This window comes from Rhodotorula graminis, assembly GCF_001329695.1.
Source record: "Rhodotorula graminis WP1 unplaced genomic scaffold RHOBAscaffold_19, whole genome shotgun sequence".
In the NCBI taxonomy this organism is placed as follows: Eukaryota; Fungi; Basidiomycota; class Microbotryomycetes; order Sporidiobolales; family Sporidiobolaceae; genus Rhodotorula; species Rhodotorula graminis.
This window is the reverse complement of record NW_017264946.1, coordinates 47054-71108: the sequence shown is the minus strand read 5'-3', so window position 1 is coordinate 71108 and position 24055 is coordinate 47054. Positions and strand designations below refer to the sequence as shown.

At 67.2% G+C, this 24055-nt stretch overlaps 6 protein-coding genes across 6 annotated transcripts; 3 read left to right on the top strand and 3 right to left on the bottom strand.

Moving 5' to 3' along the window:
• Positions 1–88: 88 nt before the first annotated feature.
• RHOBADRAFT_47442 (uncharacterized protein) lies at positions 89–1201 on the bottom strand (the record flags this gene model as incomplete). The annotated part of the gene is made up of 4 exons (XM_018414985.1): positions 89–397; positions 490–702; positions 901–1085; positions 1153–1201. 4 exons carry the CDS (start codon positions 1199–1201, stop codon positions 89–91), a joined length of 756 nt encoding a protein of 251 aa, XP_018267787.1.
• A 3527-nt stretch (positions 1202–4728) lies between these two features.
• On the top strand, positions 4729–7852 carry RHOBADRAFT_30643 (uncharacterized protein). Its single transcript, XM_018412915.1, has 11 exons — positions 4729–4778; positions 4866–5092; positions 5261–5686; positions 5823–5957; positions 6046–6321; positions 6445–6522; positions 6598–6771; positions 6854–7115; positions 7181–7259; positions 7333–7362; positions 7441–7852. The coding sequence occupies exons 1-11, from the start codon at positions 4760–4762 to the stop codon at positions 7715–7717; spliced, it is 1983 nt and encodes a 660-aa protein (XP_018267786.1). The 5' UTR covers positions 4729–4759; the 3' UTR covers positions 7718–7852.
• A 3175-nt stretch (positions 7853–11027) lies between these two features.
• Positions 11028–13872, top strand: RHOBADRAFT_40054 (uncharacterized protein). The gene is made up of 11 exons (XM_018413681.1): positions 11028–11041; positions 11115–11125; positions 11207–11425; positions 11493–11547; positions 11608–11679; positions 11745–12031; positions 12099–12652; positions 12785–13035; positions 13127–13438; positions 13512–13569; positions 13652–13872. Exons 3-11 carry the CDS (start codon positions 11328–11330, stop codon positions 13792–13794), a joined length of 1830 nt encoding a protein of 609 aa, XP_018267785.1. The 5' UTR covers positions 11028–11041; positions 11115–11125; positions 11207–11327; the 3' UTR covers positions 13795–13872.
• A 1217-nt stretch (positions 13873–15089) lies between these two features.
• RHOBADRAFT_49017 (uncharacterized protein) lies at positions 15090–18186 on the bottom strand (the record flags this gene model as incomplete). Its single annotated transcript, XM_018415215.1, has 9 exons — positions 15090–15201; positions 15273–15453; positions 15526–15591; positions 15678–15979; positions 16066–16409; positions 16485–16668; positions 16756–16846; positions 16925–17307; positions 17382–18186. The coding sequence occupies 9 exons, from the start codon at positions 18184–18186 to the stop codon at positions 15167–15169; spliced, it is 2391 nt and encodes a 796-aa protein (XP_018267784.1). The 3' UTR covers positions 15090–15166.
• Positions 18187–18995: 809 nt separating this feature from the next.
• Positions 18996–19449, bottom strand: RHOBADRAFT_47438 (uncharacterized protein; the record flags this gene model as incomplete). Its single annotated transcript, XM_018414984.1, has 3 exons — positions 18996–19285; positions 19348–19417; positions 19444–19449. The coding sequence occupies 3 exons, from the start codon at positions 19447–19449 to the stop codon at positions 18996–18998; spliced, it is 366 nt and encodes a 121-aa protein (XP_018267783.1).
• A 667-nt stretch (positions 19450–20116) lies between these two features.
• On the top strand, positions 20117–22543 carry RHOBADRAFT_30636 (carbohydrate esterase family 4 protein). The gene is made up of 10 exons (XM_018412914.1): positions 20117–20206; positions 20317–20363; positions 20575–20681; positions 20754–20879; positions 20960–21028; positions 21095–21159; positions 21233–21260; positions 21336–21501; positions 21573–21803; positions 21890–22543. Exons 2-10 carry the CDS (start codon positions 20317–20319, stop codon positions 22287–22289), a joined length of 1239 nt encoding a protein of 412 aa, XP_018267782.1. The 5' UTR covers positions 20117–20206; the 3' UTR covers positions 22290–22543.
• The last annotated feature ends 1512 nt before the right edge of the window (positions 22544–24055 follow it).

The window sequence follows — 24055 nt, the reverse complement described above, 5'->3', positions numbered from 1 at the left end:
CTGCGCAGACTCTGCTCGTTGCACGTGGGTATCTATAAACGGTCCTCCCACGGGTATGTGCGACCACGCTCGCTCCGTCGCGCCGCGCTCAGATGCCGGCGACGCTCCCCCGGACGAGCTTGAGCAGCGACGCCATCCTCTGCTCCTTGTCCTCCTCGACCTGGACGCCGTCACGACCGAGCGTCATCAACACCTGCTCGGCTCCTGCCACCTCGACGCCGCCTTGGACCAGTGCGCCCTCGACCAAGTCCGCCATCTCGTCGCCAACCGACTCGAGCAGGGCGCGCACCGAGTCGCGCAGGACCGGCGGCAGCGAGGGGAGGATGTCGCCGAGCGGGACCGAGATGGTGCGGTCGAGCGTGTCGAGGAGGGCGGTGAGCGCCGTGAGCGGGTCGCGCTGCGTGCAGACAAGGGGAGGACCGAGCGTCAGGAGCTGCGGGCGGCGCCGGCACTTGTCGCGAGGGGCGTCGAAGAGAGAGAGGGACGTACGTCGACTCGCGCTGGCAGGGAGCGACGAGCGAGCGAATGCCCGGACGGGACTGGAGCGGGCGAGGCGGAAGGGGCGGCAGCGCCAGGCCGACGTTGGGCAGCGGCAAAGCTGGCGATGGCGTCGAGCGGGTCGTCGCTCGTGACGGACGTGGTCGTCGATGCACTGAGGGGCGAGCTCGAGAGGATTGCGAGAAGTCGGAAGAGCGTGTCGTGCTGCAGATCCAAAAGCAAGGTCAGCTTCCTCGTCTGCGAGGTGAGGGCGGACGGGCGACGCACGACAGCGGCGCCTTCCTCGTCGGTCGTCTCTCCTGCTCTGGAGCCTCCTTGCGCACGCCTGACTCGCTCGGCGCGTCGGACGATGTCGCTGCCGACGACCTCGAGTGCCCGTCTCGCTCCGTCGAGCCGACTCACGGCATCGCGCTGCGCCTGGACCCCTCGCGCCGCCGTCACTTGTCCCGCTTCGGGGAGGACTGCTTGGCGTGCACGCAGGAAGGAGCGGGTCGAGAGCGCCGAAGGATGGAGAGGTGACTCGTGCGAGAGGTGGCCCGGGTGGAGGAGAGGGCGAAGAGGGTCGGTGCGCGCGGTCGCGAGAGTGGCTGCAGGCGGTCGAACATCAGCTTCTCGCCTCTTCCCAGACGGTGCGAATGCGTGTGAGGCACGCACAGAGGACGCCGGCGAGGGACAGGAGCAAGAACGAGCGAATGGCGAGCATGAGCTCGTGCGACGAGAAGGTTGTAAAGGAGTGACGGACAGGCGAGGCCTGATGGGAGGGAGGCAGAACGACGGCGACGACGGCCAAGAGCGACTGAGGGACAGAGACGAGCGAGGAAGACGGGCGGCACCGGCGAGCGAGCGAGCGAGCGAGCATCGAGGAACGAGCCTCGAGCGCAGGACAATGCCGCATCGAGAGCTTGACCTCGAAGCGTTCGGCGTGACGCCTGGGGCCGACACGCAGGAGGCGTGAGCGAGGGAAGAATGGGGCGCACGCGCGAGTTGAGAAGGCTGCCGCACGAGGCTCGAGAGCGAGTCGGCGGGCGCGAGCGCGACGAAGAAAGGGAGGGTCGCGGGGGACAAAGCGAGTGCGACGAGTCGCTCGTGCGTCGCCCAGCAGAGTGGAGCACGAGCGTGAAAAGGGGCAAGGCTCGCCGGTCGCCTTGGGTCGGCAAGTGCCCCGGCCGCAAGCTCGAGGAGGAAGTCGAAGGGCGGGGTCTGAATCTCGGGTTCGTCGGTGATCGTTTCCCGGTGGAGGGACGTCGAGGTTTGAGAGTGAGCCGAGTGCGAGTACGAGCAGCTGCGTGCACCTGTGCGAGAGGAACGAGAGAAGCAACTGGCGCCTCGTTCCCCCTCGAAGTCCCGCCGTCGCCCGCAGAGAAGAGAGGGCGACTCGCTCCACCCACACCCCGCCCGCAGCCTCGAGCGGCCTACCGTGCACCTGCAGCAGGGCAACAGCACTCGCACCGACCACCTGCACCCACCCTCGACGCGACCACCGCCGCCGCCGAGCCGTCGTGCGCCCTCCCTCGCCCTCGCCCTCCTCGCCCGCTTCCGCCCCAGCGCGCGCGCCCTCGCCTGCAGCCCAGCCAACACCAGCACGACAAGCCGCGTGGCAGCTGCACAGCATGTCTGCGCCCAACGGTGCGTCTCTCGACTTTGGACCGGCGCGAGAGGTGGACAAGGGGTGGGCGGACGAGTCGGTCCCCAGCCCGCTCTCCTTCGAGACGCGGCGACGACGGGCCTTGCCGTGTTCAGCGATCGCCTCGGGCGAGTCGGCGGCTCGGTCCAGGGCAGCACCTCTCGAGCGCTCGACTCGCGTGCGCCGTGTGCAGCAGCCGAGCGCGTCGTCGCGTTTGTTTGTGCGCCCGGCCGCACCTCGTCCGCTTCCCCTCCTGGTTCCCGAGTGGGGGCGGCCGACGACCCGCTCGAGTCCGGCGGACGACCCGGTGCAGCCGTGCTCGTCGACGAGCTTGCGAGTTGCCCTCGCCGGGGCACCCTCACTCGGCCTTGCCGCCTCGTCCTCGCGACTCGTCCGCCTCCTCCGGCGTGCACCGCCATCGACCCAGCGCAGCTTGCAAGTTCTCTCGAGCGCGACGTACTGACTCAGCCCTTCCCTCCTCCCTCTGGTGCAGGAGACGCCTCCTCGAACGGCACCAAGCGTCCTCTCGAGTCGTCGCCGTCGCAGGCCGTCCAGCCCGGCACCTCGCTCTACAACGCCGACAACTCGTCCGACCGCACCCTCCACCAGCAGCCTTCCTCGTTCCCTCCTCCCTCGAACGGCTCGGGCGGCGTCGACGGCGGCGGCAACGGCCAGGACGACTACGCCGCCGGCTCGCTGTACGAGGGCCCGCGCACGACGGGCATGGGCCGGCAGGCGTCGGCCGACTCGAGTACCACGTCGGGCACGCCTGGTGGGTCGAGCGTCATGAACCCGATGGCGCCTCAAGATCAGCCGAGGAAGCGGCTTCGTCGTGGCGGACCCGGTCCCGAGGTGCGTCCTCTCTCCCTCTCTCGACCTCGTGTCTCTCGGTTCGTCGTCGAGCCTAGACTGACTCGCTGTGCGCAACAGGGTGAAGAAGGGCCGGGCAGCTTCACGGCCAACCTGCAGAACCGCCTCGCCGACGTGCACGTCAAGTCCGAGGCGCCGTCCGAGAACGGCTCGGCGAGCGCGAGCATGGCGCCGACGCCCTCGTACACTGGCAGCGTCGACGTCAAGCCGCACGCCGGCGCGCCCGACGCCAAGCCGTACGTCGGCGGCGCCGACGTCAAGCCCGGCTCGTCGGCGGGCCTCGGAGCGTCGTCCGGCGGCTCGCCTGCGCTCGGCGGCATGCGCCCTGTCGGCGGCTCGCCCTCGATGAGCTACGCGTCCATGTCGCCCCGCATGTCGGCCCAGGGCATGCCGCCGTCGTCGTCGCAGCACCCGCCCATGAGCGACCCGGCCTTCCGCGCGTTCTGCGACCAGGTCGGCCCGGCGTTCGCGGTCGACAAGTGCTGGGCCGCGTTCCAGCGCCACCCGAACGACTTCAACGCCGCCCTCGCCGCCCTCCTCGACGCCAAGCCGCTCTCGAACGGCTCGCCCGCACAAGGCGCGCCGCAGCAGCTCGGTGGCGCCCCGGCCGGCGGCCCGTCGCCCTACAACGCCGCCTACGCCGCCGTCAACCAGCCCGTCGCGTCGGGCTCGCCCGCACCCGCGCCGACCACCGGCGTCCCCGGCGGCTTGACGCCGCAGCAGTACCAGGCGGCCCTCGCGGCGCAGGCGGCGCGCACCGGTCAGCACCCGCCGCCGTCGCAGCAGCAGCAGCAGCAGCACATGATGCAGCAGCAGCAGCAGCCGCAGCAGCCGCACGCCGCTCTGCGTCAGAGCATGCCGGGCGCCCCGGGCACGCCGACGGCGGCGTATCCTCCTCAGCACCCGGGCTCAGCGCCGCACGGCATCATGACGCCCCAGCAGGCGCAGCAGGCGCAGCAGTACCAGCAGCTCGTGTACCAGCAGGCCGTCGCGCAAGGCCGTTACGCTCCCGGCGCCGGCGCCGGTCCGCCTCGAGCGATCCAGCCCGCCATGCCCGGTCAGCCGCCGCAACAGCCGCACATGTCGGGCTCGACGCAGCCGCCGTTCGCGTTCCCGCCCGCCGCCGAGGGCCTCGCCGGCATGACGAGCGCGCACGTCGCCCACTACCAGCAGCTCCAGAAGGCTTACTTCAGCGGCACGATGACCGACGCCGAGTACGGCGTGCTCAAGCAGTACATCAACGTCATCCGCAAGACCGAGCAGGGCAAGCAGCAGCAGCAGCAGCGCGCGAGCCCGTACCAGGGCGGCGGCCCGTACGGCCAAGCCGGCTACGCCCCGGCCGGCTACGGCCCGCAAGGCGTGTACGCCCACGCCGGCCAGCCGTACCCGGGCCAGAACTCGTACCGCGGCCCGTACGGCGCGCACCCGGGCCCGCAAGGCGGCTACCCGCACTACGCCCAGCACCCGTACCCGCCTCAGCATCAGCCGCAGCGGGCCCAGCCCAAGCCCGCCCCGCCCAAGGCCGCCCCGCCGGCGACGAGCGGCTCGATCCTCGCGCGGCAGCTCATGCTCGCCAACAGCGCCGGCGGCTCGAGCAGCGCGAAGAAGAAGCCCAAGAAGCGCGCGTACGCGAGCGACTCGGACGACGACGGCGGCGACTACGACTCGCAGGGCAGCGGCGACGAGTACGGCGCGAGGGAGAACCCGGCCCTGGTCGCCAAGCGCGAGGCGCTCGCCGTCGAGTTCTTCAACACGTGCACCAAGGAGATGCTCATGGAGCTCGCCGGTGCGTCCTAGACTCTCTTCCCTTCTCTCTCCCCCTCTCCTTCTCCCAACCTCTCGTCTGACCCTCTCGTGCGCCTCCCCTATGCAGGCTGCAACGCGACGCAGGCGACCCTGACGATGAAGCTGCGCCCGTTCACGACCGCGGCCGACTTCCGCACCCGCACCCGCAAGCAGAAGGGCGTCGGCAACAACATGATGGACACGTACCTCGACGTCGTCACGGGCATGGGCGAGGTCGACAAGGTCCTCGGCGAGTGCGAGCAGATCGGGCGCGAGCTCAACGGCATCATGCAGGTGTGGGCCTCGGGCGCGGCCGTCACGGCGGCGACGACGGCGACGGCGACGGCGACGGCGGCCGAGGCGACGGCGCCCGGCGCGACCGGCGGCAACGAGGTCGGGCTCGACCTCGTCGCCATCTCGGAAGAGACGATCGCGACCCGGGTCGACACGTCGAACGACCCTCGTGTGCGCGCCGCGTTCAAGAACTACATCCGCAAGCAGCCCGCCGGCGTGCCCGACAACATCCACCTCAAGGACTACCAGATGCTCGGCGTCAACTGGCTCAACCTCTTGTACCGCCGCGGCACGTCGTGCATCCTCGCCGACGAGATGGGCCTCGGCAAGACGGCCCAGGTCATCGCGCTCCTCGCCCACCTCAAGGCGACCAAGGAGCCCGGCCCGCACCTCGTCATCGTCCCGTCGTCGACGCTCGACAACTGGATGCGCGAGTTCAGCGTGTTCGCGCCCGACCTCGTCGTGCGCAGCTACTACGGCTCGCAGGGCGAGCGCTACGAGCTGCGCGGCGAGCTGCGCGCCATGGACGACCTCGACTGCGTCGTCACGACCTACAACATCGCGACCGGTTCGCCCGACGACCAGAAGTTCCTCAAGCGCAAGATGGACTTCAAGGTGCGCCCCCCTTCTCGCTCCTCTTCGTCCCCCAACCTTCCTCGGCCCCCTCGAGCTGACTCTCTTTGCCCCTCTCGTCCTCTCTCCCTCCTGCCCTCTCTCTCTCTCTCGCACATCGCCTCGCTATCCCGTGCAGGTGACCGTGTTCGACGAGGGCCACCAGCTCAAGAACTCCGAGTCGAAGAAGTACAAGGACCTCATGCAGGTGCGCGCCGAGTGGCGCCTCCTCTTGACGGGCACGCCGCTGCAGAACAACCTGCAAGAGCTCGTCGTACGTCCCTCGTCTCGCCTCTCTCGTCGTCTCGTCGCAGGTGTCCTGACGATCCTCCCTTCCCCTCGTTCCCCCCTCGTGCCCACAGTCGCTCCTGTCGTTCATCCTGCCCGACCAGTTCCGCGACGCCAACGAGTCGCTGCGCGCCATCTTCAAGGTGCAGCCTGGGTCGGCGACCAACCTCCTGTCGCGCGAGCGCATCATGCGCGCCAAGAAGATGATGACGCCGTTCGTCCTCCGCCGCAAGAAGGCGCAGGTCCTCAAGGACCTCCCGAGCAAGACGGAGCGCATCGAGTACTGCGCCATGACCGACCTGCAGCGCGAGGTCTACGAGGAGGCAATCCAGCGCAGCCGGCGTGCGCTCGTCAACGCCGAGGACGACGAGCTCGAGGCGCAGGCGTCCGAGGACGAGGACGCGCCCGGGACCGGCGGCGAGGAGGCCGACAACGTCGACAAGAAGCCCAAGCCGCGAGGCCGGCCCAAGAAGGTCGCGGCGCCGTCGACCAAGATGGGCAACAAGGCCGACACGACCTCGAGCGCTCACGTCCTCACCGACCTCCGCAAGGTGCGCACCCTCTCTCTCTCTCCCCCCTAGCCGGTCCCTGCGCCCACACTGACGACGTCCTGCCTCGCGTCGCAGGCCTCGAACCACCCGATGTTGTTCCGCCGCCTGTACGACGAGAAGACGCTGCGGCTCATGGCGCGCGACTGCCTCAAGGAGGAGGAGTTCCTCGACCGCAACAAGGACCTCATCTTCGAGGACATGGAGGTCATGACCGATTTTGAGCTCCACCGCTTCTGCCTCACGTACAAGGTGCGTCCTCGCCTCTCCCCCCTCGAGTCTGCCTCGACTGAAGGACGCGTCCCTGACCCTGTCCTCGTCTGTCCGCCTGCAGCACCTCAACAAGTACGCGCTCAAGAACGACGAGTGGATGTCGGCGGGCAAGATCGAGAAGCTGCAAGAGCTGCTGCCGGCCATGAAGGCCCGCGGCGACCGCGTCCTCATCTTCAGCCAGTTCACCCAGGTCCTCGACATCCTCGAGGTGGTCCTCGACACGATGGAGCTCAAGTACCTCAAGCTCACGGGCCAGACGGCCGTCTCGGACCGGCAGAACCTCGTCGACGCGTTCAACAAGACCGACGACATCACCGTCTTCTGTGCGTCCCTCGCTCCTCCCCACTTCGTCTCTATACCTGTCCCTGACATATCTCTCTCCTTGCAGTGCTGTCGACTCGTGCCGGTGGCCTCGGGCTCAACCTCACGGCCGCCAACACCGTCATCTTCTACGACTGCGACTACAAGTCCGTCCCCTCTCGCCTCGCCCCTCTCTCGAGCCCCGAGGACCTCGGACTGACCCTCGTTCCTCTCCTGCAGCCCGCACAACGACAAGCAGGCCGAGGACCGGTGCGTCGCTGCCGAGCCCTCCCCTCGTCGCGCTCGCGTCGACCTGTACCTGACCTTTTGGCCCCGCCTCTCCCGCAGCTGCTACCGCATTGGCCAGACCCGCCAGGTCGACATCGTCCGCCTCCTCACCAAGGGTTCGCTCGACGAGGCGATGTACGAGCTCGCGACGACCAAGCTCAAGCTCGACGCCGAGGTGTCGGGCCAGCAGCAGGCGCCGACAGCCAAGGCCGAGGGCCAGTCGACCGCCGAGGGCGACGCCGCCGAGGACACGGGTTCGGCCGAGAAGCGCATGAAGAAGTCGCTTTTGAGCGGCCTCAAGCAGCAGTTCGAGCGCGAGACGCAGTCAAAGTCTTGAGCGCACGGCTCCCCTCCTCCTCTCCCTCTCTCCCCCTCTCTCTCCCTGTACTTTTCCCTCCCACTTGGCTTTGTGCTGTTCCTCTAGTCACCCCTCGTAGCTCCTCTATCCGTCCCTCGCAATGCGTTGCCCTCCTTTGCCGTCTCGCGAGCGTCGTCGTCCCTCAGCGTGCGAGCTTGAAAGGTTGCTCGTCTCGGCGCCCCCGGTCAACCTCGTCCCGGTCCCGCCTTGGCACCTCTCGTTCTCGCCGACCACGTCCTGGTTCTCATGGGCGCAGCCAGGCCGGTGTCGCTGTCTTGCTTCGTCGTCTCCGAGAGCTCTCGTTCCCTCGCTCGTCACCTTCCCGACCGGGGTGCCGTCTCGTCCGAGAAGCTTGCCGTCGCCGCAGAGAAGCTCCGCTCGTTCTCACGAGTACGAGCACGCGTGTCTCGCGAGTCTCGTGAGCGGTGTGAGCTGCTTCCCACAGCCGTCGCCGAGCGGCGACCGTGCCTGCGAGAGGACTGACAGCAAGCGCTCCTGCGAGCCGGCGTGCCTCCTGCAGTCCTGCCTGAGGTCTGTGCAGAGAGACTGAAAGCTGCACTGCAAGCTCCTGCCGTCGTGGTCGTCGGCACTCGACGTCGATGACGAGGAGAGCTGATGAACTTTTCATCTCTTTCACTCGTCTCTCGCGCTTCGCACTCGCTGCGAGCGCTGGAGCAGAGCGTCGCTACGCACTGCAAGGTGCAATCTCGAGCCCGAGCAGTCCCGCGGTCCGTCAGGCGGCGACGAGGGCACGGGCACGCCGGCGCTCCTCTTCACCCGTTCCCAGCGCTCGCAGGTCTCAGCGGGCGGCCGATCGTGCTCGCTCAGGCTAGCGAAACTACAAGCTCAAGGCTAGCGTGCCTCGAGACGAGGCACGAGCCCCTCCTCTCGCTGCAGCCCGACTTCTCGGAAACCTCGGCGAGTGCTTCCCGCGCAGCGCACGAGAATCGCTCTCTCGCACGGGGATCCTTCATTCTCGCACGCTCCCTCTACGACGAACTAGAGCCCTTTCCATTTGCCTAGCGCTGGGCAGGCTTGGGCACCTGCGTCCTCGAAGCGCGGTGGGCTTCCCTGCTCGTTCGGCCGGCTCTCCGTCCCGCTCGTCGTCTCAAAAGGCGCCGCTCGTCGCTCTCTTCGCTCTCTCCTTCTTCTTCATCACTCTCGCAGCTCCCTCGCCCGACTCGTCGCAGTCGCCCCACGCCTTCACGCCTTCGTCCACTCGCCCGCCGACCACACACGCTCCCTCTCGTCCTCTTCCTCATCCACACACTCCTTCCACCAACCCACTCGATCCCAGCATGCTCTTCAAGACCGCCATCCTCTTTGGCCTCGCCGTCAGTGTCTTTGCCGCCGAGGCACCCGTCGAGGCTCGTGGCCTGGTCCGTCCTCCTCTCCTTGTCCTCAGCCTCGCCTTTTCCCTCGTTCTCGAGCTGACTCTCTCCCTGACACAGTCGGCCGACAACGCGTCGAACCGTATGGTCCGTATGGCCCGGTCGCAGGCGTCGAACGCCGACGAGATCGCCAAGCGCGCTGTCGCCGAGTCGCACGCCGCTCGCGAGCGTCGCTCTGGTGCCGCCCGCATGCACAAGCGCCACCACGGCGACGAGACCAAGCGCGATCTCGTGCGTCCGGTTGTCCTCTTGCTCCTGCCCTCGCCTCGCCGCCCGACCTGACCCGCTCTCTCTTTCGTGCGCAGAGCGAGCGCGACCTTCCTCTCTTCCAGGGCCTCCAGAACTTGCTCCACCAGCTTTACCCGGGCCTGAACGAGGTCGTCGTCGGGACCGAGAACACGGCGACGGGCGCTGTGCGCGGCGTCGACGGCATCGTCAAGCGCGACGAGCTTCCGCTCCTCCAGGGCCTGAACGCACTCCTCCACAAGCTGTACCCGGGCGTCAACGGCGCCGGTCTCTCGGCCGAGCAGCTCGTCAGCGACCTCGTCGGCGGCCTCGACAAGACGCTCAAGAAGCGCGACGAGACGGCGTCGCCGGCCAACGAGAAGCGCGACAACTTTGGCAGCCTTCTCGAGGGCGTCAACTGGAACGTCCTCCTCCCTCTCTTCCACGACCTCAACGGCGTCGTCGTCAACACCGAGCAGGCTGCGAGCGGTGCCGTGTCTGGCGTGCGTCCCCCTCTCCCTCTCCTCCCCCGCTCGAGCCCCTCCTCCTCTCGGCCGTCGTCGCACCCGCCTTTCTCAACACACCGACGAACCCGACCTGACTCTCTCTCTCTCTCTCCTCTCTCCAGCTCGACGACGTCCTCAAGAAGCGCGACGTGCCCTCGGGCGGCCCGAACTCGGCCAACATCAACATCCAGCTCGAGCAGCTCCTCCAGAACCTCCTCGGCGGCAAGGGTCCGCTCTACAACCTCCTGCGCGGCCTCGGCCTTCAGCAGTAGTCCTTTCTGCCTCGTCTGTGACGTGCCTCCTTGAGCCTCAAAGATACCCCCTCTCCCTTGACGACCATGACGACCTTCTCCACTTTCGCATTCTGTACATAGCACTCTTGCCCCTCCCTCTTGCACTCTCGCACCCTGTAGCGCGCGCACAGCATGTATCGCGGTATCTCTGTCCTCGTCTCTCTGTGACTCTCGCCCTCACTTCGACGAGGCCGACAAGCCGAGAGGCAGAGAGCTTTGAATCGTCGTGCTCTCACGTTCTTTCGCTGGACGCAGGCCTGCGAGAGGGCACTCTGGACAACTGTATTGCATCTGTACGAGCGCGGCAGCATGTCCCTGTGCATGGCCTGCTTGCTCGCGCGAGGTGTGGCCGAAGCGACGCGCGGGTCGACGGGACGACGAGGGCGACATAGGCGACGACCGAGGGCGTCGTCCATGCGCAGGCCGTGGCGCACCGTCTGCCGTGTCGTCGTGTCGAGGCTGTGTCGATCTGGCGCCGGCTGACGGCGCAAGGGAGGGTCGAGAGGGCGAGAGGGTGACAGGCGAGGGCGTTGACGGCGACGCAGGCGAGTATGTCGCGGCGAGATCGGCGCAGCTTGTCGCGAGAAGTCGTAGGGAGGTCGAGGCGGTGCCAGGCTGGACCGTCGACGCGGTGTTAGACGAGGGTGCTGTCGGACTGATGGAGGAGGAGTCGGGGAGGGAGGGCGAGAGAGGCGGCCGAGGGTGCCGCTGACGGGGCAGGGCGGACTTGATGGCGCTGCGGGGTCGATTGAGCGCAAGAACGCAGCAGCAAGGGCTGTGTGAGAGCGTGGAGAGCCGTGGCCGGAGTGAGAGGGCGAGCTGCCCTCCTTTTCCCCGGTCGACCAGAGCCACCTCGCACACCGCAGCACCGAGGCTACCCTAGACTTGGTGAGCACGCTCTGTTGCAGTCTTCGCAGCCAGCCCACTGACCCTTGCCCGTGGCCGGTGTCGCCGTCGTCAGATCCGCTCGAGGTGAGCCTCGCTCATCTTCCAACGAGCCCGACAGCGGGCACAGTCCAGCACGACCTGACGCGTACCTGCACCCGGAAACAGTCCAGTGCATGCTCTTGCGCCCCCTTCAGCTCTTGTCCCGATCCACCTGACCGCTCTCCGCCCAACCTCGCGCACCTTCATCCGCCCTTCCTTCGTCCACCTCGCCCCCAACCGCACCAACATGGCCAGCATCCAGACCCCGGACGTTCCCGCCGACCAGGCCGCGAGCGCGCCCAACCTCCAGAAGGACCCCGAGACCGGCGAGATGGTCTCCAAGAGGTGCGCCCCTCTCTCGCCCCGTCGGCCCAGTCACACGACGGCACTGACTGTCTCCTTGCCGCCACAGCGAGCTCAAGAAGCGCATCAAGGCTCGCGAGAACGCCAAGAAGAAGGCCGACAAGGTGCGCCTCGTCTCGCTCGCCGCCTCTCCCTGCCCCGACCCTGACCCTTGCATCTCGCAGGCCGCCAGCGCGCCCGCTCAGCCGACCGCCAAGACGTCGGCTGCTGACGCCGAGGAGGAGCTCTCGCCCAACGTGCGTCCCAGTCTCGCCCCCAACCCTCAAACCGTCCGCCGCTGACACCCCCTCGCGCGCCGCAGCAATACTACGAGATCCGCTCGCGCGCCATCCAGAAGCTGCGCGCCATCCCCAACGACCAGCGCACCCTGTCGACCCCGAACCCGTACCCGCACAAGTTCCACGTCACCGTCTCGATCCCGACCTTCATCGACAAGTACGGCTCGTCGCTCAAGGAGGCCGGCTCGCGCAGTGACGAGGTCGTCTCGGTCGCCGGCCGCATCCACAGCATGCGCGCCCAGGGCGCCAAGCTGCGCTTCTACGACCTGTGGAGCGAGGGCGTCAAGATCCAGGTCATGGCCAACGCCAAGTGCGTCGCCGACGTCCTCCTCCTCACCTCCTCGCGCCTCGTACTGACCCACTCGTCCCGCCCGCAGCGAGTCCGAGTCGCCCGAGGAGTTTGAGGCCATCCACGGCCTGTTCCGCCGCGGCGACATCCTCGGCGTCACGGGCAACCCGATCCGCACCAAGCGCAACGAGCTCTCGATCGCGCCGACGTCTTGCGTCCTCCTGTCGCCCAACCTGCACCAGCTCCCCAAGGAGCACTTTGGCTTCAAGGACCAGGAGCAGCGCCACCGCAAGCGCTACCTCGACCTCATCATGAACCCGGAGCGCCGCGACGTCTTTATCAAGCGCGCGCGCATCATCAACTACGTCCGCAAGTTCCTCGACAACCTCGGCTTCCTCGAGGTCGAGACGCCCATGATGAACCAGATTGCCGGCGGCGCGACCGCCAAGCCCTTCATCACGCACCACAACGCGCTCGACCTCGACCTGTTCATGCGCGTCGCGCCCGAGCTGTACCTCAAGGAGCTCGTCGTCGGCGGCCTCGACCGCGTGTACGAGATCGGCCGCGTGTTCCGCAACGAGGGCATTGACCTCACCCACAACCCCGAGTTCTCGATCTGCGAGTTTTACATGGCCTACGCCGGTGAGCCCTTCGTCCCTCCCTCGTCCTCCTCCCTCTACCTCCCTCGTCCTCCTCCCTCTCCCTCCCTCTCCCTCTCTCTCTCAACTCCCTCTTTGCGAGCCCTATCTGACGCACAGCCACCCGTCCTCGCAGACATGCACGACCTCATGGACCTCACCGAGTCGCTCATCAGCGGCCTCGTCAAGCACCTCACCGGCGGGTACAAGATCAAGTACCACCCGGAGGGCAAGGAGGGCCCCGAGCTTGAGCTCGACTTTACGACGCCGTGGAAGCGGTTCGACATGCTCGGCGAGCTCGAGAAGCAGCTCGGCGTCACGTTCCCGGCCGGCACCGACCTCGACTCGGACGAGACCAACAAGTTCCTGCGCGACCAATGCGTCAAGGTGCGCCTCGCTCTCTCGCTCTCTCCCCCTTCCCTTTCTCTGTGTCTCTCTGCGACTCGTCCCTGACCCTGTCGCCGCGTCGCGCGCGCAGCACAACGTCGACTGCAGCGAGCCGCGCACCAACGCCCGCCTCCTCGACAAGCTCGTCGGCGAGTTCATCGAGAACCAGTGCATCTCGCCCTCGTTCATCGTCGGGCACCCGCAGGTCATGTCGCCCCTCGCCAAGCACCACCGCGCGCGCCCGGGCCTGTGCGAGCGCTTCGAGCTCTTTGTCGCGACGCGCGAGGTGTGCAACGCCTACACCGAGTTGAACGACCCGTTCATCCAGAAGGCCAACTTCGAGGACCAGATGAAGGCCAAGGCGGCCGGCGACGACGAGGCGCAGGGCTACGACCACGTCTTTGTGCGTCCCTCGTCCTCCTCCTCCTCTTGCGCTCGATCCCGCAGGGCACTGACAGCTCCTCCTCGTTCAACAGATTGACGCTCTCGAGCACGGTCTCCCTCCTACCGGTGGCTGGGGTCTCGGCATCGACCGTGCGTCCGCTCTCTCCGCCTCGTCACCGACGGGCTCGAGCGTCGTCTCGCACCCGGTCCTGACCCTCCTCCCTTCCTGCAGGCCTCACCATGTTCCTCTGCGACCAGAACTCGATCAAGGAGGTCCTCCTGTTCCCGGCGACCAAGCCTCTGCCGACCGACGGCGTCAAGGAGGCGGTCGAGGGCACGACGACGGTCGGCGACGTCAAGGAGGGCCAGCCGTGAGAGAGCGGCGAGCGGCCTCTCTACTCTCGTCACCTTGTCTCTCATGGAACCTGCACTACAGCCTCTTAGTCTACGGTATGGTTCCTTGCTTGCTCGAGAGACGTTCAGAAGCGAACGGCCAGCAGGAAGTGCGGCTCAGAGTCGAGGTCGCTCTGCCAGCTTCTTCGAGCTCGACGTGACGCGGACGTAGAGCGAGTCGAGCGAGGCGCCGTAGCAGAAGGACGCAGCTCGAGAGCGACGCGCGAGGAGCGAGAAAGAGATCGAAGCGAGGAAGAGGAGGGGAGCGGAGCGAGCGCAGACAGCAGCAGCATGAGCAGTAGCACAGTCGAGACGTGCTCGGTAGATCGCTTCGAGGGTATCGAGCGCGTCAGAGCGGGACAGAAGCGAGCGAGGAACAGGAAAGCGAGCAAGTTGAGAAGGCGAACGTGACGAGGAGGAGGAGGAGCAGGGAACGGGTTCGTGCGCAGCACAGCAGCGCGCAGGCCGCCGTAGAGTCGCTCGACACGACCTTGGAGTACGGACAGAGAGGTGGCTCGATCTCAGGAAGCAAAGAGCGCCGACTCGAGCTGCAAAAGCCAGCTCTCGGTTTGAGAAGGCCACCTGGTCGGAGCGCGAGAGCCGCTCTCTGCTCGACAGGGCGACATGCAGGCTTTACAGCAGGGCTCGATAGATCGACGAGCGAGAGCTCCTGTCCGGGCGAGCGTCCAGGAAGCCGCTGGACAGCTTTGAGCGGAGCAGGAGGAGGAGGACGCCGTTCGACTCGTCGTGTCTCTCACGACGGTCCTCCTTCTCTTCTGAGGCTGAGCGGCTGTCGATTGACGTGTCGAGACGTGTCCTCGAGAATAGAGCCGTCCCGAACACCGCCTCATAGTGACACCCGCACGACCTTGCGCTCGGGAGGAGGAGGAGGGAGACGAGGCGGACGGGGTGCAGGGACGCCGAGGAGACGGCCCGTGACGCTGCCGACGTTCCTTTACTCTGTCTCGACCTCGAGACTGTCAGAACAAGCACCGCAAAGCCGCCCAAGAGACGTCGACTCGAGCGGGCCAAACCAAAATGTGGGGAGCTTCCGGTCGACACGGCGCCCTGGCGCAAGGTCGGTCCTTTCTCGCACTCGGGTCGAGGTTGGCGAGCTGTAGCGTCGCACTCAAGAGGTCCAGAGTACTCTGCAGCATCCTTGGCGCCGGTCGAGACAGAGAGAGCTAGCCGCGAGCGCAAGACAGGCCTCCTCGCGAGCCGGCTCGTCGTCTCTCGCTCTCGAGCGGCTTGCCCTCTCAACGCTCAGGGTGAACGGCGGACGCGCAACAGAGGTGTGGCAGTACAACACGGGCACAGCTCGACCTGTAAAACAAACTGCTCGCCGCGAACGGCATCAAGCCTCAGACTTGGCGCTCGTCGGGTCCGGCCCTGCGACGCGCTAGAGCGTCAATACACGGCGTCGAGAGAATGAAAGACGAGAGAGGAAGAGTGCGACGCACGGAATTGGTAGTTGAAGTTGAGGCGCACGGCGAGGAACTTCATGTCGAGGTCCGGGCTGCGCTCGAGCCCGACGACGAGCTCGGTCGCGCGCTCGCGGAACAGGCTGCCGTAGCTCGCGAGGCGATCCTCGAGCTTCTCGAGCTGCTCGGCGGTCGGCGGGCGAAGAACGAGGGCGGTGGACTGTGTCGGCGACACGAGAGAAGGTCAGTGAGGGCGGGCGAAGAGGAGCCGGCGAGCGGACGTGGGACGCACCCGAGTCGAGTCGGCCGTGGCGCGCGCGTACGACTCGTGCTGCATCGCGTAGGCAAACAGGTCGTCCTGCGAGTGCGAGAGATGAGGCGAGTCAGTCGGGGTCGTGCGGGAGAGTCTGGGCGCAGGTCAAGAGGAAGACGAAGGGGACGCACGGCGACGTTCTTCCACTGGAGCATGACCTTCCAGATGTCGCGAAGCTGCTCGACGAGAGGCTTGACGTCCTTCTTGCGGCGCCCTTGGGCCTTGAGAAGCGCCTTGTCGGTCAACTTGGTGAGGTATTTGCGGTGGGCGTCGACGAGTTGGTCGAGGTCGCCCTCCTTCTTGGCGACAAAGTCCTCGAGCTCGGCCCACTGGCACGCAACGACCTCGAGGTGGCAGTAGTACTCGACCTGGCGCACGAAGAAGATCATCTCGCTCAACGAGATGCGCGCCTGGTGCAGGTCGTAGGCGAGGGCTGTGGCGGGATGACGAGTCAGGTCATGCTCTCACAGGACCCCGATCGCGAGGGAGAGAGAGAGAGAGAGAGAGATAGGGACGCACCTGAGCCTTGCTTGAGGAGCCTCGTCTTGGTCATGAGCGTCTTCCAGCACTCGTTGAGGGCGTACTCGACTCGCTTGATCTCCCACAGGTGCTTGAACAGGGAGCGGTAGCTGTCGAGCGCGAGAGGGTCGAGGACCGTCGACAGCGGCGCGTCGACCTTGTACTCGAGGACGAACACGTCCCACCCGACTTGGCCCTGCTCAAAGTCGAGCATGCGGGCGTCGAGCCGGCGCAAGACGTCGGTGAGGACCTCGGACGGCGGCGTCGAGCTGCGCACGGCGGTCTCGAGCGTCGACGTGAGGTTGTGGCGGTAGAGCGTGTTGGCGGGCTTGCCGAGTGACGGGCTGTGCGGCGACGAGTGAGGGTGTGAGCGGATCGGACGGCGAGGGACGCTCGACCGAGAGGAAGCTGGGACGCACCCGAGTTGCTCCATGAGGATCTCGACAAAGTCGCCCTTGCCGAGCATGAGGTAGTCCTTGAGCGTGCAGAGGTGGTCCATGAGGCGAAACTTGTCGAAGAAGAGCTCGAACAGGCGCTGCGACGCTTTCGAGTAGGCGAGCGCGATCGAGCGCTCGAGGTCGACCATATCGGCGTACTGCAGGGCTGAGGACGAGATGCTCGAGTCGGTAAGGGAGTTGAGGGGAAGAGAGAGAGAGAGGGAGAGAGATTAAGAGAGAGGGAGCGACGCACTGCGAATCTCGGCCCGGCTGCGCTCGACGACCCACGCGGCGTCGTCACAGCTGTACTTCATGTAGTTGAGCGACTTGCCCGTCGAGAAGATCTGTGGACGTCGACGACAAGGTCAGGAACGGTGGGACAGAGGACCGTGCGGCGAGAGGGAGAGAGGGCGTGGGCGCACCTTGTGCCCGAACGACTCGGTGAGGAACGCCGGCAACATGTCCTTGCGGAACTCGAACTTCTGCGCCCACAGCTCGTGCACCTGGACACCCACGTCGCCGCTCGAGTCGGCGCCGTACTCGTCCTCGGCTCCTGCCCGCGCTCCTCGCTGCCGTCGCCGCGCCGCCTCGCCCGCCGCACCCTCGAGCAGCGCCGGGTTGAGCGCGACGAAGAACTCGTCGTACGGGTCGTGGAGCTCGCCGGTGTAGATCCAGTCGCTGAGGGTGGCAAAGAAGGGGACGGAAAGGGTCTGGAGGAGGCGGGACGAGAAGGACGAGATGAACGGGTCGCCGTTCGAGGTGTAGACGTGCAGGGTCGACAGGAAGGCGCCGCCGATGTTGGTGCCTGAGAGATAGAGGGGTCAGTCTGGGAACCTGCAGGTGCGCGGCAGGCGCGGCGAGAGGAGGAAAGGGACGCACCGCCGGCCTCGGCAACGAGGGTGCCCATCATGCGCATCCGCAGCCGGACGTCCTGCGTCCAGACGTCCAGCTTGCGCAGCGTCAACCCTCCCGACAAGCCCTCGACGTGGGCGAGACCCTCGAGCGCCTCGCGCCCTCCTCCCTGACCTTGACCGCCCTCGTCCTCGTCCTCGACGCCCTCGAGCTTGGCCTCGAGCACGGCGACGAGCCGAAAGTACTCGGTCATCTCCTTCTTGAGCTCGGCGTGCAGGCTCTGCTCGACCATGCCGACGACGGGCGCCGGTGGCGCGGCCTTCTTGTCGGCGCGGCGGTCCCGGTCGCCGGCTCGACTGCGGCCCTTGCCCTTTGCGACGAGCGACGCCGAATCGGCGGCGCGCACGAGCGCGGCGTCGATCTTGCGGTACAGCCACCCGAGCTCGCTGAGCTGGTGCAGGAGCGCGCGCGTGGGCGCGGGCAGGCTGTACCCGCTCCCGGCGAGCCCGACGAACTCGATGCCGTCCTCGAGCGCTGCGCTCGCCGCGTCGACTGCGGGTACGGCCGCCGCGCCCTCGGGAAGCTCGTCGGCGACGCCGCCGCCCTCGACGACGATCTCGCCGCGCACGAAGGTGCGCTTTGGGCCTGCTCGCGGCGGCGGATGGTTGCGGAAGCGGACGAACTTGCCGTCGATGCCCTGGAAGAGGTAGAGGATGTCGCGGAGGAGGAGAGGCTCAGGTACGGGCGGGAGGAGCGGGCCGTTGCAGTCGGACTGGAGCGGCTGGCCGGTCGACGAGGACGACGCGCGGTGCTGGGCGAGGAGGACGGCCATAGGCAACTTGGACGCTTTGCGCGAGGAGGGGTTGGGCGATGCGGGAGCAGCATCGGCGGCTGAGGGAGGGGCGGCAGGGCCGAGTTGTGCGGGTGGGGCGAAGAAGTTGGTGCGACGGCGGGTGGCCGAGGAGGAGGACGAGGTCGCGGTCGAGGGTCCAGCTCGAGGGGGCGCGTCTTGACCTGGGTGGTCCAAAGCGTCAGTCATAGGGTCTGGCGCGTGTGCCCGCCTCATCGAGGGCCTGCAGCGCGCGCGTGCTGCCCCGTCCGCCGTCGCACAACACGCCGTCCGCTCGCCCCTCGAACCGCGAACACGGCCCGGTGGGCAGAGCGCACGCCGTTGCAAGAGAGAGAGGAGACTCACTGGACCATTGTGCGCCTGCTAGTGCTCCTGGCGCGGAGTCTGCTGCTGGTTGCCGCCGGACGCTCATTTGGGCGGAACTCGGCGCGACGTGGGTGGGCGACGGCGCGGTGGACGCGTTTGTCGCGGTTCGAGAGGGTCGGGGTCGAGCTGTCGTTGAGGCAGCAGTCGCGAGGCTTGCAGGCACGAGGGGAGCGGCGACAAGTGGGACCAGCGAGAGAGCCTCCCCGTTCCAAGCCGCAAGTCCCGCAGCAGCTTGCGCTGAGGCGACTCTGGCTGCTGCGTCTCGCTAGAGGGCTTCCATGGGCTTCTCTCGAGAGCTTCAACGCTGTTCAGGCGGACGTACGAGGTCGACGGCCGAGGCGGTTCCTCACCTCGCCAGAGCGCACGGGGAAACCGGCCGCCAATGGCTGCACTGCACCGCGCGACCTGTACAGACCCACCACAGCTCACTCCTCGACCACGTCGTACTCGACCCGGCACCGCTCGCTGCACCCCTCGCACGTCACGACCTCGACGCCCTCCTCGAGCTGCTCGCGTGTGATCCGGAACTGCGACGAGCACCGGCACGGGTGTGTGTAGTACGCCGGCTCATCGTCGTCTTGGTCGTCGTCGTCGTCGCGACTGGCCGGGCTCGAGGTGGCGGCGGCGGCTGGCGCGTGGTAGTGCGGGTCGAACAGGTCGAGCGAGAGCGAGACGGCGAAAGCGTGGGCAGTGGCGCGTCCGGCGGCGAGTGCGGCTGTGTACAAGAGTCCATGTCAGCTCTGTAGACTGTGTAGAGGGGCAGGGCGAGGGACGGACCGGCTCTCGCGGCGTCGTACGAGCTCCTCGACTGCTCGTCGCTCAGGACCTCGTACGCCTCGTTGAGCTGCTCTGCGGTCGCGCCTGGTGCTGCACTGCCATCTGCAGCCTCTCGAGTGCGGCCTGCGCGGTCTGGGTGGTGCTGGAGGATGAGGGCGCGGTAGGCCTGGCGGATGTCGGCGGTCGAGGACGAGGGCGAGAGGCCGAGGCGGGCGTACAGGTCGACGCGGGCGAGTGGGTGCAGCTGCAGAGCCCTGTGGGTGCCGTGCGAGTCCAGCTTGGGCTCGCTGCAAGCCGGGGTGCGCAGGCGAGCGTGCTGTCGGAGTGAGGGGCGAGCCGAACCGTCGCCGAAGCTTCTCTCGCGCCCAAGTCGAGCAGCTGTAATCAGGTTCCTAAGGGTGAATACAAAGCTGCGGCTGCGGCCTGATCGAGCGTAGCCCGGGGTCGGCCAACTCTGCTCCGCGCGCCCGCACCTCTTCTCCTCGAAAGTGGGGATCGTCGCCGCTGCGGCCGCGCGCGTCCGTCGCGTCTAAAGTTGGTCGTCAGCTCGGTACCCGTTTCGTACCCGTTTGCAGATCCGCGCGCACGTCGGGACCTGCGTCGCTCGTCCTCGCTTTGTTTTCGCTCCGTCCCTCGTCCTTCTCCCGCCAAACCTCGAGCCACCACCATGCTCGCCAAGGCTGCCGTCGCAGCCGCCTTCTTGCCTGCGCTCGCCCTCGCCTGCCACAGCCACGTCGAGCGCCGTGCCGTCAACGCCGCGAGGGGTGCCGTCGACCGCACCACCGAGCAGAGCGAGCGCCTCATCCTCGACCCGAACCAGGAGTGCGCCGCGTATGGCTACGAGCCGGTCAACGACATCGTGCGTCCCACGCTCTCTCTCTCTGCGTCGTCGTCGCCGCGACGGGCCCGAAGCACGTTGAGCGAAGCTCGAGCGGACGACCCGCTAACGCCGACCTCGCCCTCTCGCAGATGCCGTCCTACCCGCCTATCTGGGCAACCGGCACGATGCAGTACGCGTGAGTCCGTCCCTGCGCAGTCTCTCTCTCCCTCGGCAGCGGCGGTGGCTCTCGCTCGGTCTGGAGGACTCTGCAGCAGGCGTGTCGACGCGTCTGTGCGGGGTCGGGTGGTCGTCGAAGGGCTCGAGCTCCTCCGTCTCTTCCTGCACGTCGACGAGCATGAGGCGGCGCATCCCGCACGACTCGAAACTGACTCGTTCGACGAAAACAGGGGCGTGCCGCAGGACGCGACCGACATGTTCAACAGCATCAAGGCGGGCATCCCCAACATCGCGCCGCGCGGCACTCGTGCAGGCGACATGACCGGCGTCGTCTACGGTGCGTCGTCGTCTTGCCCCTCGCCGCTCTCGCAGAGAGAGACCGGGATACTGACCTTCTCGAGCCCCGCAGACGATAACGCAGACCCGGCGTGCTGGTGGACAGACACTCGGTGCACCTCGCCCAAGCTCAAGGGCCTCCAGCCCGACGTGACGAGCTGCCCGGAGCCGAACAGCTGGGGCTTCACGCTCGACGACGGTAAGGCGCCTCGCCTTGTCCGAGAGGACCGACTTGGGCTCGTTTCGGCCGCCCGAGACTGACGCTCGTCCCTCTCGCAGGCCCGAACTGCAGTCACAACGCCTACTTTGACTACCTCGAGTCGATCAAGATGAAGGCGACGTTATTCTGTGCGTCGTCGCCGTTCTCCCCCTCGCTCGGCCACCCTTTCCCTGACTCTCGTCCCGCACGCGCAGACATCGGCTCGAACGTTCTCGACTGGCCGCTCGAGGCGCAGCGCGGTCTGGCTGACGGTCACGAGGTGCGCCGCCGTCCTCGTTCCTCTTCGTCTCGAGCCCGACCTGACCTTCTCGACCTTCTCAAACTGCCGCCAGATCTGCTCGCACACCTGGTCGCACCCTTGTACGTCTCTCCTCTCTCGTCTTTTCCCTCGCATAGACTATAGCCAACCCTTCTCTCGTCGTCTTGCGTCCACAGACATGACCTCGATGACCGACGAGCAAGCCTTCGCCGAGCTCTACTTCTCGAAGAAGGCGATCAAGGACATCCTCGGCATCACGGTCCGGTGCTGGCGCCCGCCTTACGGTGACGTCGACGACCGCATTCGCTGGATCGCGCAGGCCCTCGACATGCAGACCGTCATGTGCGTGGCCGTTCCTCCTCTCTTTCCGCTCCGGCGACGACCTCTTGCTCACCCTTCCCGGCCGCCGACAGTTGGACCGACGACACGTTCGACTACGACTGGGTCACGCTCGGCAAGGACGCGATCCGCAAGAACTACCAGGCCATCTTCGACAAGCAGACGGCGGGCAAGTACGACTCGGCCGGCGCCATCGTCCTCACGCACGAGATCGACGGCGGCACGATGGAGCTCTCGCAGGAGATGCTGCCGCAGATGATGAAGCAGTTCACGGGCGGCGTCATGCCCGTCGGCGTCTGCATGAAGTGCGTCCCGCCTCCCCCTCGAGCCCTTTTCCTCGACCCGGTCGCCTAACCTTCTCTTCCTTCCCTCCTTTTCCCTGCGCCTGCAGCAACACCCAGCCATACGTCGAGACGAGCGCCTACACGTACCCCAACTACGACCAGTGGATGGCCGGCACCCGCTCGATCTCGGTCGCCTCCCCGACCGCGACGGGCAAGGTCGGTGAGACGCTCGTCTTCCTCACGGGCTCGGCCGCTCCGACTACCTCGGCCGCCGGCTCGTCGGTGTCTACCTCGCCCTCGTCGTCCGCTGCGCAGGCGACGTCGATGTCGAGCGGCATGTCGCGCTCGGCGACCTCGAGCGCGAGCGCCAACGCGAGCGCGAGCTCGGCGGCGGCAGCGCAGGCCGCCGCGCAGAAGTCGCACAGCGGTGTCTCGTCCGACCGCGCCGTCCTGAGTGTCGCTGCGGTCCTCGTCGGTGCTCTCGCCGGTGCGGCGGCCCTCCTCTAGGCGGTCGGGCGAATCGTCGTCTTCCTCCCTCCCCTTCCCGCCCCTCTTCCTCTCCGCCCCTCGCATCGAGTAGACTTGTAGAATCCCCTCCATCGTCTCTCCCTTCCCTCTCGCTCTTCGATACCCTCTCGCTCTTCGATACCCTCTCGCTCTCTCGCCTCGCTCATACCCTCACACGGACACTCCCCCTTCCCTCTCTTTTGGACATTCTTCGTTTATAGATCGGCATCGCTGCACTCGAGCTCTTCCTCGTCTCGTTGGCGTCCGCTTGAGAGCGCGAGAGCAGGCTCGGTTCAGGTGCCTGCACGAGCGAGCGCCTGTGCGGCTTGCTCGTTCGTCTGCTGTAAGGCGGGTTCGCTTCCTCCTCGTCCCTCGACGAGTCCGTCACTCCATCAAAGTCGCCCCGCTTCGAGAGAGAGGGAGACGCTCTTGCGGCGAGAGAACTAGTCAGACTGCGAGAGCGAGGAGGCCGCTTCTGCCGAGACGGTCCGTCGTTTGGGAAGGCGACGCGGTCTTTGGCTCGCAGCTCTCGTGCCGGCAAGAGGGCTTGCATGCGCGCTCGCTCGCGCCGGTATCTGTCTATGGACAAGCATCGTAGGCGTCCCTCTCAGTCGACGGTTTCGAGCGAGCAGAAATCCGCGTTTGCTCAACGCAGTCACTGTGTGAGTCGCTGCCTCCCGCTTGACGAGCCTGAACGGCAGAGCGGACGCATAAGCGACTCTGTGCTTGATGCGAGGCAAGCGAGAGCTGCAGAGCCATCCTTTCGACGCCTCGCGAGCCTTTCGCGGGTTGAGAAGGTCAACTCGCGCGGCGCACGGACCTCGCCTCGCCGGCGCCTTTGGCCGCCGGTCCACGGCGGCTCTTCTGAACCTCTCGGCTTCTTCTCGCACAGGGAGCACCGGCGCACACAGCCGTCGCTACCGTGGACCGCGGTGGAGGCGCTCAACTTAGCCCGGGAGCCGCCTTTTCCCGGCCGGCTCGCGCGGGGGTGCAGCCGAGGCGAGCGCGTGCTGCAGCGACCGCGGCTCAATGGACACGGAGCACACGGCGGAGGAGCTTCCGCACACCGAGCGGCCTTGCCGCACCCTTGCGACGAGCGAGTAGCAGCATGCTCTTCTCCTCCTTCTCCGCCTCGACGACGCTCTCGCTCGAGCTGCCGAGCCTCTCGCGTCTCGTGCGCATCCTGCGCGAATCGCTCGACGCTGGCTTCGACGTTCACTCGACTCGCACGCGGCAGTCCGCCTCGCCCCGCCTCCGCCAACCCGCCAGCGACGTCCACGCCGTCCACCTCCTGCGCCCGGGTACTTGTCGTCCGGGCCAGCCACCACGCGACGGCATTCTCTCACATGCTGAGAAACCGCCTCGCGCTCGATCTGGCGACTGCCCCGCCTCCGCCGCATGTTTTCGATCTCTCGAGGCCCGGCACCGCCGCGGCTCGTGCGGGAAGGCCGCGGTGGAGGTGGCGCTTGCACACACGCGAGCGTGCAGCTTTCATCGACGGCGAGGGACCTGCGCGGTGGCGAGGTGGGGGGCGAGCGAGGGCTGGCCCTCGGAACGAGGCTACGAGCGCTCGAGCTCGAGCTCGAGGCCCGGGCTCGCCTCGAGCTTGGTGCACGCTTCGGCTCGAGTCGCTCGACCCGGCGGCGGCGGGCTCGAACGCGCGGCGGCGGCGGCGCGCCGGCCGGCGACGGGCCCGACCCGGGCTTTCCGAAGTCGATCTGGCTCCGCACTTGCTCGCGCGTGCCCCCAGTCGGTCGATGGTGGAG

Bases quoted from the DNA above. Each gene is read 5' to 3' on its own strand.
- RHOBADRAFT_30643 (XM_018412915.1), top strand. The intron at 5,093-5,260 runs GTCACGGCGGCG...GCCGCGTTCAAG, and splicing joins TGTGGGCCTCGGGCGCGGCC to AACTACATCCGCAAGCAGCC. The intron at 7,363-7,440 runs GTGCGTCGCTGC...CCTCTCCCGCAG, and splicing joins GACAAGCAGGCCGAGGACCG to CTGCTACCGCATTGGCCAGA.
- RHOBADRAFT_40054 (XM_018413681.1), top strand. From the start codon at position 11,328: ATGGCCAGCATCCAGACCCCGGACGTTCCCGCCGACCAGGCCGCGAGC. The intron at 11,426-11,492 runs GTGCGCCCCTCT...TTGCCGCCACAG, and splicing joins GGCGAGATGGTCTCCAAGAG to CGAGCTCAAGAAGCGCATCA. The intron at 12,653-12,784 runs GTGAGCCCTTCG...CCGTCCTCGCAG, and splicing joins GTTTTACATGGCCTACGCCG to ACATGCACGACCTCATGGAC.
- RHOBADRAFT_30636 (XM_018412914.1), top strand. From the start codon at position 20,317: ATGCCGTCCTACCCGCCTATCTGGGCAACCGGCACGATGCAGTACGC. The intron at 20,682-20,753 runs GTGCGTCGTCGT...CGAGCCCCGCAG, and splicing joins CATGACCGGCGTCGTCTACG to ACGATAACGCAGACCCGGCG. The intron at 20,880-20,959 runs GTAAGGCGCCTC...TCCCTCTCGCAG, and splicing joins GGGCTTCACGCTCGACGACG to GCCCGAACTGCAGTCACAAC.